Source organism: Gobio gobio, assembly GCF_949357685.1.
Source record: "Gobio gobio genome assembly, chromosome: 17".
Taxonomy (NCBI): Eukaryota; Metazoa; Chordata; class Actinopteri; order Cypriniformes; family Gobionidae; genus Gobio; species Gobio gobio.
The window spans coordinates 22,689,216-22,703,185 of NC_137110.1; the positions used below are offsets into that span (position 1 = coordinate 22,689,216).

The 13,970-nt window shown below is 43.1% G+C and overlaps 1 protein-coding gene across 1 annotated transcript in view; it reads left to right on the forward strand.

Moving 5' to 3' along the window:
* The window catches only part of pex5la (peroxisomal biogenesis factor 5-like a), a 105,775-nt gene that overhangs the window by 57,296 nt on the left and 34,509 nt on the right, over window positions 1-13,970 (forward strand). Inside the window, exon 3 of the mRNA XM_079840188.1 lies at window positions 3,281-3,392. Coding sequence (XP_079696314.1) covers window positions 3,281-3,392 — 112 coding nt within the window. The remainder of the gene's footprint in view (window positions 1-3,280; window positions 3,393-13,970) is intronic.

The following is a 13,970-nucleotide window of genomic DNA, read 5'->3' on the forward strand; positions in this document are numbered from 1 at the left end:
AAAAAAAAACAACAGTTTTAAACGGAATACAAGGCAATCTAATTTAGTTGAAGAGCCCAAAATATTTCCAAAATAATTCTCCCCGTCTAATTATGGCCCATGTTCTGCTGGCCTTCACAAGGGAGGAAGTTATGCTTTAATAAGGCTTAGAGGGGCAAAATAAAAGTGAGCTCCAAATCCAGCTCACCTATAGTGATAAAACATCCGAACAGTAGATGCTGTTACATAACCCAGCCTGACACTTCAAAATGTTCAAATGCTTGCTGATCAGCAAATCTGAACTTTCTGCATTTGAAGGCAAAGACAACAAAAGACAGAGTGCCATCTTTTTCTTCACTTTCATCAAAAATGTACAAGGTGTTGTAACAGCAGGAGTTCAGCTTGGGTAACATCAGGCATTCCAGCCAGCGAAGGAATAAATCTCCTCCCTGACACCAGCAGAGCCAGAGTTGTCTGTGCAACCCAATTAAGACTGCTGGGTCAGCGTACTGGCACAGACTCTCACAACAGGAATGTTCTCCCAAGCGCTCTGGCCAACATACACTGCTCGTGTTATTCATGAATATTCAGTATTTATTTCAAAGCTTCTGTCAAGCTACTGTACGTATAGAGATCACAAAACCCTCATACAATCGCTAGTTATAAATACACAAGTTTTTTTTTGCTCATAGCATAATCCATTTTTCGTTATTATAAATTAATTAGTTTTTCTATGTCCATCTCTAAATTAATTCCTGCTGGACTTTTGTCTCTATGGTCTTGTTTAAGCCCCGGACAAATTAAAAAGAAATCCGAGGGAAAATGCAGGAGACCTTAATTAAGCCAGTCTTGATAAGGTCAGAGTTTTCAATTTATAGTTCTTTTCAGTTGGCTTTAAATGATAAACACGCATTATTACACAGTCTATTCATTTAGGCAGCATTGCTTGAAGCATCTGTTGTTGTTACAACCAGCAGCATATATTTACATTCTCTTGAGTACAGTTGTGTGGCATTAATGCAGTGCTTTCATCATGCGTTCAATTTATTATCTACAGCCTAATTCTTAACTGTAAGGTACACATGCACTACTATTCAAAAGATTGGGGTCAATGAGATTTAAAAAAAATTTTTTTTAAAGAAATTAATTATTTTATTTACAAGGATGCATTCATTTGAAGAAAAGTAAAAGACATTTGTAATGATTTCTGTTTTTAAAATCATGTTCTTTTGAACCTTCTATACTGAAAAAAGAAATGTATCATGGTTTCCACAAAAATATTTGTGCTTTCAATATTGATTATAATAAGACATGACCAACTCAGCATATTCGAATGATTTAAAGGATCATGTGACCATTACAGGATCATGCTTTGCCATTACCGGAATAAATTAAATTTTAAAATAAATTAAAATAGAACAAGTTGTTTTGAATTGTAGCCTAATAATATTTCATATTATCTATTTTATCTGTATTTTTTTATCAAATATGCTCAGCCATGGTGAGCACACTGTAAAAAAAAAAGTCTTACATTTTACATTTTTAAATACAATACAACTTGGATCTTTAAGTCTTTTCGACTTTAAAAAAATGAGTTGAATCTTGTATAACTGAAAAAAAATTTTTTTGTAGTTTGATGAGTTAAGGGTTAGTTCACCCACAAATGAAAATTCTGTCATTAATTACTCACTCTCATGTCATTCCAAACCCTTAAGACCTTCATTCATCTTCGGAACACAAATTAAGATATTCCTGATGAAATCGGAGAGCTCTCTGACCCCTCCATCGACAGAAATTTAATTAACACTTTCAGGCCCAGAAAGGTAGTAAAGACATTGTTAAATAGTCCACGAGACTCAAGTGGTTAAACCTTAATTTTATGAAGTGACGAGAATACTTTTTGCGTGCAAAAAAAAAAAAAAAACTTTATTCAACAATTTCTTCTAGTCTGTGTCAGGCTCTTATGCTGTTGACGCAGTGTAAACAGTGCCTAGTTCTACGGCAGAACGAGTCGTGCGCATGCGTCGTGGTGCTCACGTGAACAGCGACGGCCAATGGTAAGCTGGTGTTTTGGAAGTGCTGCACTGTTCACACTATGTCAACAGTGTAAGAGTCTGACACAGACGTGAAGAAAGTGTTGAATAAAGCATTAGCAAGTTTTAGCTTGGTAGCTAGCTCCTTCCAGTCATGTAGTCACATAAGCAAATCTGCAACAAAAGAGAGAGAGAGAGAGAGAGAGAGAGAGAGAGAGAGAGAGAGAGAGAGAGAGAGAGAGAGAGAGAGAGAAGGGGTAGGAGGAGTCGGGGCGGGGCGGGGGGGGTTGGGGGGGGGGGGGGGGTTGGGGTATATACAGTATGATTAGAAATGTTTGCTTCAGCTGGTGTGATCAACTTTGTGTCTTAAATTATGTAAACAATGGAGATGATCAAATCCAATAGATTAGCCTGTTTATCGGACCCAAATATGGTCTCTCTTTTTGGAGGATCTTCTCAAGGATTTATCAGTAAACTACTTGTTCCCAAGAGTCTAAGCAACACTTCTGATGAAAACCCAGAATGGACACAGAAATAAGAAATAAGAAAAACAAGAAAAAAAATTACCATGTGGAATTTGTAGTAAGAAAATAATGAATTTATCCTCATTGAGGACACAGATTAAGCATCAGGAACCTGACTAAAGGATTACATTTTCAAAAGAGCGGTAGTTATGGATGAAGATGCAGATTTGCTGTAGCCATGCACTGCCCACAAAAGTGCTCTCCTCCGATGAGACTGTGGCATGGCTGAATGAACACTATGAGAACAACCAGATGATGATTGATGTGTTTTTTTCCATTCTGTTAGACACAAGGCCACCTCTTTGCCAGTCTCTCAAGAGAACGTACACACAATCTGTCACATAGCTCATATAGTACACTGATGGGGTCTTTATAAAGACAGTCTCACACCTTATCATAATTACATTCATACACAATTACTATGTTCTCTGAAATGGGAAAACAAGCACGACATGTAGCTACTATTTGTGATTTTACTGAACTGCTTTCTAACTGTTTAAGTGATAAAGGGACAGAGAAACATCCTCAGACTAGGGACGTTTGTCAGAGGGGGGCAAGGTGAGAATTGTCGTCTCAGTCCTGAAAATAGGGAGCAGCTGTAAGGGTGGTGACTATCAGAATTACCAATCACACGCAGAGATGGTCATGGCGCAATGGAGGCTGGCTGCAACTCAAGCAATACAAGAAGAGGTGGTCAAGTGCATTAATGTAGATCTTATCGCACTCTTCTGCTTGATTTTTCAGCTGGTGAGCGAACAACAAGAGAGCCGTCCCTTGCTGAGCCCTTCCATCGATGATTTCCTCTGCGAGACCAAGTGTGATGGAGCTGCCCGCCCAGTAACCTCCAACACAGCAGGTACCAGAGATACTGACCTTCCTGTACTTCCTCAACAATTATGCTACTCCACTGCACTATACTATTTTGCTATACTAATTATGTCATTGATTTGCAATCTGATTTTTATGAACCAGACCAACAAGCATAGCGGATTAATTGGATTTTTTAATCTAAAATATACTATACCATTAAAAAGTTTGGGGTCAGTAAGATTTTCGTTATTTAAAGCTGCAAAGTTTTTTGATTAAAAATTATCCAAAATCAATTTCAAGTAAATAACCAGCCAGTGTTCAAAACTATCTCCTTACCTGGCCTGATTCACAACGGTAAACTTGTAATAATGTGTTATAATTTGAGTGGTACTGGTGGTGGATTTCTGCAGGGAAATTCGAGCATGTCGTCGTTCGTCTTTGCGCCATTACGTCACGTCTATATACATAAAGAAGGAGTCCGGCTAGTAGTATCACATGTGAGGATGCTGCAGGTGGCGGATCATTTATAGTCTTTTCTCACAGCAGCTGGAATAATAACATTTATCATTTTGATGGTGGATTGTAATCCAGAAAGGTCCAAACGACAATCATCAGTGATAGCTGGAGATTTACCCGTAGTCAAAAGCAAAAGATTAGACTGTACAGTAATCTACAGGTAATGCTAATACACACTAAATACGATTTATTGTAATGCTTTTTTTCTCAGTTGGTCAGAACAAAAGTAGCAGACATGTTACTTGTTCAGATGATATTTTCCGGTGAGAATTCTTATTTTGGTCATACTTCCAAGTCGTAGAATCTGTGATTCTGAAGTACAATATCCACACCGGTGCGGGGACTGACAGAGAGCCACACATACACCTTAAAACATTAGATTAATCCGCGCTGAGGAGCCATGCCAATGCACAACTCACGTAAATACGATAATTCCACAAATAATTGCAATTTCAGGTTTCAAACTGAGATGGTGACAATGGCAGCTTTAAATTAATACTTTTATTCAGCAAGGATGCATTAAATTGATCAAAAGCAACAGCAAAGTCTTTTAGCCTGTACTATTACAAAACAATTATATTTCAAATAAATACTGTTCTTTTAAACATTTATCAAAGAATGCCAAAAGAGATGTATCACGGTTTTATGTATCACACAAAATTTTTAAGCAACACCACCATTTTTAACTGTGATAATAATAATAAATGTTTCTTGCGCACTGAATAAGCATAGCATCAGGATCATGTGACACAGAAGACTGGAATAGACTGCTGAAAATTCCGCTTTGCCATCAAAGGAATAAATTACATTTTACAATATATTTAAAAAAATTGTATAAATATTTTAAATTGTAAAAAATATTTTACAATATTACTGTTTGTACTATATATATATATACATTTTTTTTTCTTCAAATAAATGTAGCCTTTTTGAGCATTAGAGACTCCTTTCAAAAACATTAAAAAAATTAGCCTAGAAATCTAGACGCACCCTAGCAAATCTAATTCGCAGCCAGGGTAGTCTAGCAACTCTCCGTTGGTGTGCGAGCTGGAAAAACCAAACTTTGGTCAGGCCAATCACATCGTGTATAGAGTCGGTGGGGGGGCTTAACATAATGACGGCAGAGTTGGCGCGGTTCCACAAGCTACTTGTAAACAAAGAAGCTGGCGAAGAGCGGTCTTTCGAATCAGCTTTGGCCACGACTCTGGAAGACTTGTTGTTAAGGTTTTCTTTGAGAAAAGAACAAAGAACGGCACTGAAGTCATTCATAAGAAAGGAAGATGTGTTCGGAGTTTTGCCGACCGGATACGGCAAAAGTTTAATCTATCAACTAGCTCCGCTTCACCTTGTTCATTGCTCTGGTTGGTTGTAGCGCTATCCTATTGCATGCAGAGGGAATTTGAAAGACAACCGTTTATCCCGCCCCTCGGATTGAGCCCTGCTAATGGTGAGATCTTGATGTGGGTCTGGCTTGTCAGGCTATACAAAAATCTTACCAACTCTTAAACTTTTAAACACCGTAATGAGTAAAGTAGCCCTACAGTGAAAAAAAAAAATGTTTTCTCCTTCTTCCCAGCATGCAAAGGCCTACTTGTACAAAATAAATAGGAGAAATTGTAACACTCCATGGAAACTAGAAATGTACCAGCCTAAAAATACAGTTTTTGTGCATGATTTGAACAACAACAAAAAGGCACAATTTATCATACTAGTGTTGTTCAATGTTATTCCTGATTGAAATTCAAATTGATTCAAATAGATGTACTTGCATGACTTGAAATAGCTGCCTGGTGGCCTTACCAAGATAACTGCAGAGTTGAATGACTTTAAAAGTGACTTTATTAAAGGATTAGTTCACCCCAAAATGAAAATGTCCTTAAAATGTACTCATGCCATCCAAGATGTTCATGTCTTTCTTTCTTCAGTCAAAAAGAAATTAAGTATTTTGAAGAAAACGTTCCAGGATTGTTCATCATATAATAGTTTTCAGTTGCAACCAAAATGCTGAAGGTCCAAATCAAAGCAGTTTCAAAGCGCTTCGATGAATTCCAGAGGCTCTGTGTGATACCAGATGAGGAATAGGGTCTTATCCAAGCAGCAACCTCCCGCAGTTTCTCTTGAAGCCAATACGGAAGTGACATATACTGCAATTCATCGACTGGCCGCTAGGGACAGGCTCCAGAAGGGAGCAGAATCTCATTGAGCCCCATGTTAAAATGGCTAACTTTACAGCAGATTAAAACATGTTTACAGCCTGGTACAAATTGTGGTTTTGGTCTAAACGGCTAATTTTGCCCTTCATGACAACTGTGAGGGGGGTGAATTTTTTTATAACTCATTCGTTTACATTATATAAAGCATTAAAGTTCTGCATAATTAAGGGTGTGGCCACTTCGAGTGTGAGATGGATAGCCATTTATCTGCTGTCTGTAAGTCATCGCGTCACTTCAGCTCCTCCCATGTCCCGCAACGGCCATCTCGTCCATACTTTGCGCTTCAGAACGGCTCATCAGAATCCTATGGGTGACGTCACGGACTCTACGTCCATATTTTTTACAGTCTATGGTCTTATCTAGCGAAATGATCGGCCATTTAAAAAAAAATTTTTTTTAATTAATATACTTTTTAACCTATATTGTTCATCTTGTGCAGCTCTGCGAGGTGCTAGGATGACGTAAAACAACGATATATCCCTAATTTTGAAGTTGAAAATCGAGTGTTTTTGGTAAAGATGAGCAATTTAGGTTAAAATGTATATGTGATGCGATCTGGGAAAACCCGTCGGATGTCGCGCTGGAACGTTTTCAGCAAAGTCAAAGAATAGGTTGAATGTCCATTTTTTGTCAAAATTGGGTTTTCATTAAATTATTATTCTAAAACCTCTTGTCTATCATTTCTAAAAATATCTTTGCAAAAATCACTTGTTTAGTGCATAAAATTTGCGATTTATAGCGGCAAGCTGGAAAGACTGCGTCTTTCTCTACTGATTTACGTTAGATCATGCCCGGCGGAGGTGCAAAAAAAAAAAAAAAACACAGCCAGTTTTCACTCTCTTAACACCACAAAGACAGTTCACCCATCAAAATAAACCCATTACATGTAGTCCTATGTAAACTACAGCACACAAAGTTTTTATTTAACACGTTATCATATCGTGAGATGGCGGAGCACAAGAGAACAACGGAGTCTGAAGTTACTGATTGCTTTTGTGATCTTGCTCGCCTCAATCTGCTTAATCCTGGTGATGTCAGTGGTCTAAACGATCATATAATGGATTTTTTCACATACAGAGATGAAGGATCGGATGAGGAAGTTACTGAAGAGGAGTTAGTTTTGCTATGCGGCAGGTGCGCTGTGCTTGCTATTCTAAAAATGTACACTAGCTGTGCGATCTAAACATACAACAGGTGATCACAAGTTCAGAGACAGCCCATGATAAACAATAGAAAACGTATTTCACTACTTACTAAATTGCTGTTCTCTTCAGAGTAAAGTTAGCTAGTCCCCTTGTGTAGAGATGCAGCTGATACATTCTAGTTTTCATTATTTTCATATTCAGTTCAGACCTTTTATTTTGAAATAGCGATAAACACGGAAACTCTTACTGAAAGCAAATTTTTTGATATATCAACCTAAAACTTTGCACACAAATTGTTCATATTTCTGGCTTTGATTGTCTTGTAGTTTTAGAGTAAACATTTTTTTGTAAAATACATATTATTATAAAATATTATTATAAAATATATATTTTTACATTTTCATAAACTTAAACTTTTATAACTTTTTTCATATTTTACTTTCATAATTTATTTGACATCTACAATAATCTGCCAAGTGTCTTCTTTAAAAATGGTCCATATTCCAAAGCATGTTTGAATACAGCCATTTAAAGTTGGATAGTGCATTTTCATGTCTATGGGTGGTTATTTAAACCAGTTTTTCTAAAAATTCCATTCCTAAAAATCATAGCGATCAGCCGACTTTAGATAACCATAACTTCTGTTTCAGACAAGCCTTGAAAGAAATGAAAATATATTTGAAAAGGCTTGGCCCCAGCTTTCATATGGTATCAAAAGCTGTAAAAGGTAAAATTTCACCATGTGTTGGGTTTTCGTAGATCACATCACATATTCATTTAAAAAAAAAAAAAAAAAAAAATTTAATGACCGATCGTTTCGCTAGATAAGACCCTGTTCCTCATCTGGGATCACAAAGAGCCTCTGGAATCCATTAAAGCGCTTTGAAACTGCATTGATTTGGACCTTCAGCATTTTGGATGCAACTGAAAACTATTATATGATGAAAAACCCCGGGAAGTTTTCTTTAAAATACTTAATTTCTTTTTGACTGAAGAAAGAAAGACATGAACATCTTGGATGAGATGGGGGTGAGTAAATTATCAGGAAATTTTCATTTTGGGGTGGACTAATCCTTTAAGCTAAAATAGGTAATTTTCAAGTCAGTCAAGACATTTACTTAGTATAATTAAGTATATTATGATTAAACAAAGGACATGCATACTGTTGCCTTATCAAACTAAACAAAATTCAACTAATGCCACTGTTCAGACAAATGTGTGATATTTTTGTGTAGTCATTAACATGGCAAACCTCAATGGTGGCTGCTAAAACCAGATATCGCTCATGTTTACGTTTATACCCAATTAATTCCTCACAAGTCCTCTGCATTATATACATCTTCACCACTGATTAGCAGAGCTGACACATTACTAAATGAAGAAGCAAGTGGCCTTACTGCATGACAGCTGTATTATGGGAAGTTCACACTGAGAGATTGAGCAAGTAAAACTGAATTTATTTCACTTGAATGCAACACAAAGCAATTAAGATATCCACTCCTACTCCCTATAGAGTATCTTGTTTACTTTCTGACTGTAGAAAACAGCATATTCTATTTACCAACAGATTACGTTTAGAGGATCTTTCGATTGGGTTGTAATAAAGCAGCAGTCTGCTAATTAGGCTACTGTGCCTCTGAACGGAATACATATTGAGGTTCAGAAATTACCAGGCAGAACTTTCTGCAACCAAAATGTCACAAAGTGCACAATTCACAGTATGAAAGATTTTCAGTCTGTCAAACAAATAGTAAAAGTGCCAGTTATTGATTTATGTGTAGTGGAGTATGTAAGTGCCTGACTTTAAATGTGAAGCCAGAGTCAACTGCCAAGTAAACACTGAATTAAAGTCATAGGGCCCTATTTTAACAATCTGAGTGCATGGTCTAAAGCACATGGCGCAGGTGCACTTAGGGCATGTCCGAATCCACCCTTGCTAGTTTGATGACGGAAAAAATGGTCTGCGCGCCAGACACATAGTCTAAAAGGGTTGTACCTAGTCTCTTATTGAACCATGGGTGTGTTTTGAGCGTAACATGCAATAAACCAATCAGAGTCTCATCTCCCATTCCCTTTTAAAGCCAGTTGCACTTGCACCATGGCGGATTCGCTATTTACATGGCCGAATTTGCGAGTGGAAAGACTGAACACTTCTCCGGAGAGGAATCCTTTATTTTTAATATTTAAAAATGTTTGTGTGCTGCTGCGTGTCCTTGTGTGTGTAATAAGCAGAGTGTACGCACATTGTGTACCCGCCTATAGGCGCATATTACTAACACGCCCTTTAAATAAATAAAAAATACTGCACCATTGACTTTAGACCAGGTTTTTGTTGGTCAATGGCGCAGTTGTTTCAGTTGCCTCAAAAGAGCAACTGCCAACAATGCGCCTGAACACACCTTGGTTTCAGACCAGTACGCCCATGGGCGAACAGATGGGCACGAGTGCATTTGCTATTTAAACAACATGGCACTGGACATGAAATGATAACTGCGTCGGGCTGAAACTAGCAAAAAACACTTGTCGCATTGCACCGGGTGTATAATAGGGTCCATAGTTCCCTTTCAGTCGGTCACGTTCGAGACGAATTGGGATCTGTTTCCAGAGACCGACCTACTTCGAGTGATTAAAACGAGCCAATGGACATTGGCATGCGGTTCACACATTCCACGCACCGCCCCGCAGCGCGGGTATAAATACGGAAGTGGAATACCGCATCATTGCTTTTTAACTTCGGAGCCGAACGGTTTGCTGTATCAAGCTGTTTCTACGAAGAGTGTTTAGACGAGTCTCGAGGAGGATCGCTCTCTTACCTGGGTGCTGGTGTGACGGCGCGAGTCAGCGAGTGGCCGCTGCAACATACACTTGTTCCTGTGTTGGTTGGCTGGGCGTTTCCGTTCTTTGAGTGCTCACACGCAGGCTTGCAATCGGACTGCTGTGAGCCGCGGCCATCTCCCTGAGTGCTTCAGCACTTCTAAAAGAGCATTTCCTTCTAAAAGAGCAACACGGTTTGACCCTGCGTCTTTTTCAAGATGTCACTCAAACCGTGTGTTTCTGGATGCGGTTGTTTCCTGTCCTCATTTGACAGCCACGATCTCTCTCGCATATAAACATGTGAGATTGCTTTCGTGGGTGATCCATGCTCTCTTAGGAGAGCATGGTCACATCGGCGCGTTGTTCGTCTCACCTTTCTCGTAAGGGCTTGAGCGTTCAGCGCGCCGTGTGCCGTCTCGCGCCGGCTGATAGCGGGGGTTGTCACGGCAACCCAGCGCGTCACTCGGCGCTCTGATGCGCGGTCGAGACTATGAAACCTCAAACTGGGTTGAGTCCCTTCGCTTATTCCCCGATCTAGTTTCTTTTCTGGGTCCCCAGAAAAGGATTACTTTGGCTAATAAGCGTTGGTGGCCTGAGGATTACAGTGGGGCTTCCCCGCCGAGTACATCTCTTCGGGCCCCCACTCCTCTATCGCATCACGAACGTGCTGAGACTTTGTTTGTGGGTGGTTCATGTTCTCTCACGAGAACATGACCACGTCGGCGCGTTGTTCACCTTGCTCTTTCACAGGGGCTAGATTGTTCAGCGCACCGTGTGCCGTCAAGTCTGACGGCCACGCTCATTGTCTCACATGCCTGCTGGTAGCTTACAGATGGGATTGCTGGTCCTTTAAAAAAAAAAAAAAAAGAAGGATCTAGCGTTTCATTTGGCGCTCTGGCGGAGGACAGATGTCAATTGCTGCATCGGAGAGAGGGCTGTTATGCGCTGGAAATGATAATGCTGAGTTTCCCACTATAATGGTGTGTGCTCATGCTGAATCAGATTCAGCGTTGACAGCAATGCTTTCCGGGGTGGCTGCCCGGATGTGCATTGGAAAAATTTAACAGCATGGAACTATTTGGTGTCAAAATATGGAACACCAAAAGGGCCATAACCTGTATAAGTTTTTCCCTCTCTCACTGCCCTCTGTCCTGCATGCATGAGGGTAGTCCCGACCCAGGGGTTATGCAGGAACTGCGTGCGGTGATGGACCTCGCTCTCCGGGTGACGAAAGTCACTGCACGCTCCCTGGGTCAGGCGATGTCCACACCAGTGGTCCAGGAAGCTGGGGCTAAACCTGGCAGATATGCGTGAGCCCGACGAAGTTCGGTTCCTCAACGCCCCTGTCTGTCAGGCTGGCCTCTTCGGCGACGCCAACGAGAACTTCGCCCAGCAGTTCTTGGTGGCCCAGAAGCAGACGGAGGTGGCTAAAAAAAAAAAAAATTAATAAAAAAAAAAAAAAAAAAAAACCTGCCAGACAAAATTTTTTTTGGGGTTTCGGTCCTGCCGCTGGCTCCCCGGAGTCCAGCGGTACCCACATTCTCAGAGCAGTTTCTTCCCTCCCTGAGCCCCGAGAGGGACAGGTTGGCAGTGTGCGACGCCCCCGGGCCTTGCCACTCCTTTCCTCCCCTCTCACCCCTCGCCAGGGGGCAGCAGATTGGGCACAGAGGACGCCCCCCGGGCCTTCTCACCCACTCTCTGCCCCACCTGGAGTATCCAGGCAACACTCCGGGCCGCCTCCGGGCCTCCCGAGTTGGGTCTGAATACTCCACCTCGCTGCCTCACCCCGGGTACGTCTGTGGTGCCGTTGATCCCGTTTGTTCGGTCTCTGGGGGCCTGGTTAGGTCTCCCCAGGCCGTCTCGCTGGCTCATCCGTACCATCAGACTCGGCTATGCGATTCAATTCGCACTCCGGCCTCCCAAGTACAGGGGCATCCTCTTCACCTCCGTGCGGAGCAGCGATGCCCATGTCTTGCGGTCCGAGATCGATGCCCTGCTGGCGAGGGCGCGATCGAGCCGGTTCCTCCTGCCGATATGAGGTCGGGGTTCTACAGCCCCTACTTCATTGTACCCAAGAAAGGGGGTGGGTTAAGGCCAATCTTGGACCTGCACATTCTGAATCGGGCCCTGCACAAGCTCCCGTTCAAAATGTTAACGCAGAAACGCATTTTCCAATGCATCCGTCCCCGAGATTGGTTCGCAGCGATCGACCTGAAGGACGCGTACTTTCATGTCTCTATCCTTCCTCGACACAGACCGTTCCTACGCTTTGCGTTCGAGGGGAAGGCATATCAGTACAAAGTCTTGCCCTTCGGGCTGTCCCTGTCGCCTCGCGGCTTCACGAAGGTCGTCGAGGCAGCCATTGTTCCGCTCAGAGAATGCGGCGTTCGCTTACTCAACTATCGCAGGGACATGGTGCTCAGTCACCTCAGCCCGTTGGGACTTCGGGTCAACCGAGAGAAGAGCAAACTCTGCCCCGCACAGAGGATCTCTTATCTCGGTATGGAGCTGGATTCGGTCAGCCGGACAGCGCACCTCACTCCAGAGCGCGCCCGATCAGTGTTGAACTGCTTGAATACGTTCAAAGGCAGGACAGCGGTCCCACTGAAATTCTTTCAGAGGCTCCTGGGGCATATGGCATCTGCAGCCGCGGTAACGCCGCTCGGATTGCTTCATATGAGACCGCTTCAACGCTGGTTGCACGACCGAGTCCCGAGATGGGCGTGGCAGAGCGGTCAGTACCGGGTCTTAGTTACTCCTTACTGTCGCCAAACCTTCAGTCCGTGGTCAGACCCCTCGTTTCTCCGGGCCGGAGTGTCCCTAGAACAGGTGTCGAGGCATGCTGTGGTCTTCACGGATGCCTCATCCAAGGGCTGTGGGGCCACTTACAACGGGCACGCAGTTTTGGGTCTGTGGACGGGGCCCCAACTGCGTTGGCATATCAATTGCCTAGAGTTACTGGCGGTACGTCTTGCCCTGGCCCGGTTCAAGAAGTCGCTTCGGGGCAAGCACGTACTGGTCCATTCGGACAGCACTGCGGCCGCTGCGTACATCAACCGTCAGGGTGGTCTACGCTCCCGTTGCATGCTCCGGCTCGCCCACCATCTCCTCCTGTGGAGTCAGAAGTTTGTGAGGTCACTTCGTGCCATTCACATCCCAGGTGCGCTGAACCAGACAGCCGACGAGCTCTCTCGCCAGTCGACACCTCCGGGCAAATGGCGACTCCACCCCCGGAGCGTCCAGCTGATATGGGACCACTTCAGAGTTGCACAGGTAGACCTGTTCGCTTCTCCGGACTCAACCCATTGCCAGTGGTACTACTCCCTGACCGGATGTACCTTAGGCACAGATGCACTGGCGCACAGCTGGCCCCGGGACCTACGCAAATATGCGTTTCCCCCTGTGAGCCTTCTCGCACAGACACTGTGCAAGGTCAGGGAGGACGAGGAGCAGGTCTTGTTAGTTGCGCCCTACTGGCCCAACCGGACCTGGTTCCCAGAACTCACACTCCTCGCGACAGCCCCTCCCTGGCCGATCCCCCTGAGGAAGGACCTGCTTTCTCAGGGGCGGGGCACTCTATGGCACCCGCGTCCAGACCTCTGGAATCTCCATGTCTGGTCCCTGGACGGGACGCGGAGGTTCTAGGTGGCCTACCACAAGCAGTGGTAGACACCATCGCTTCAGCTAGAGCCCCCTCTATGAGGCGCCTCTACTCTCTAAAGTGGAACCTGTTCGTTGAGTGGTGCTCTTCCCACCGGGAAGACCCCCGATGGTGTTCGATTAACGTTTTGCTTTCCTTCCTGCAGGATGGGCTGGAGCGAAGGCTGTCTCCCTCCACCCTCAAAGTATACGTCGCAGCAATAGCGGCGTATCACGATGCAGTAGACGGTAAATCCTTAGGTAAGCACGACTTAATCGTCAGGTTCCTCAGAGGTG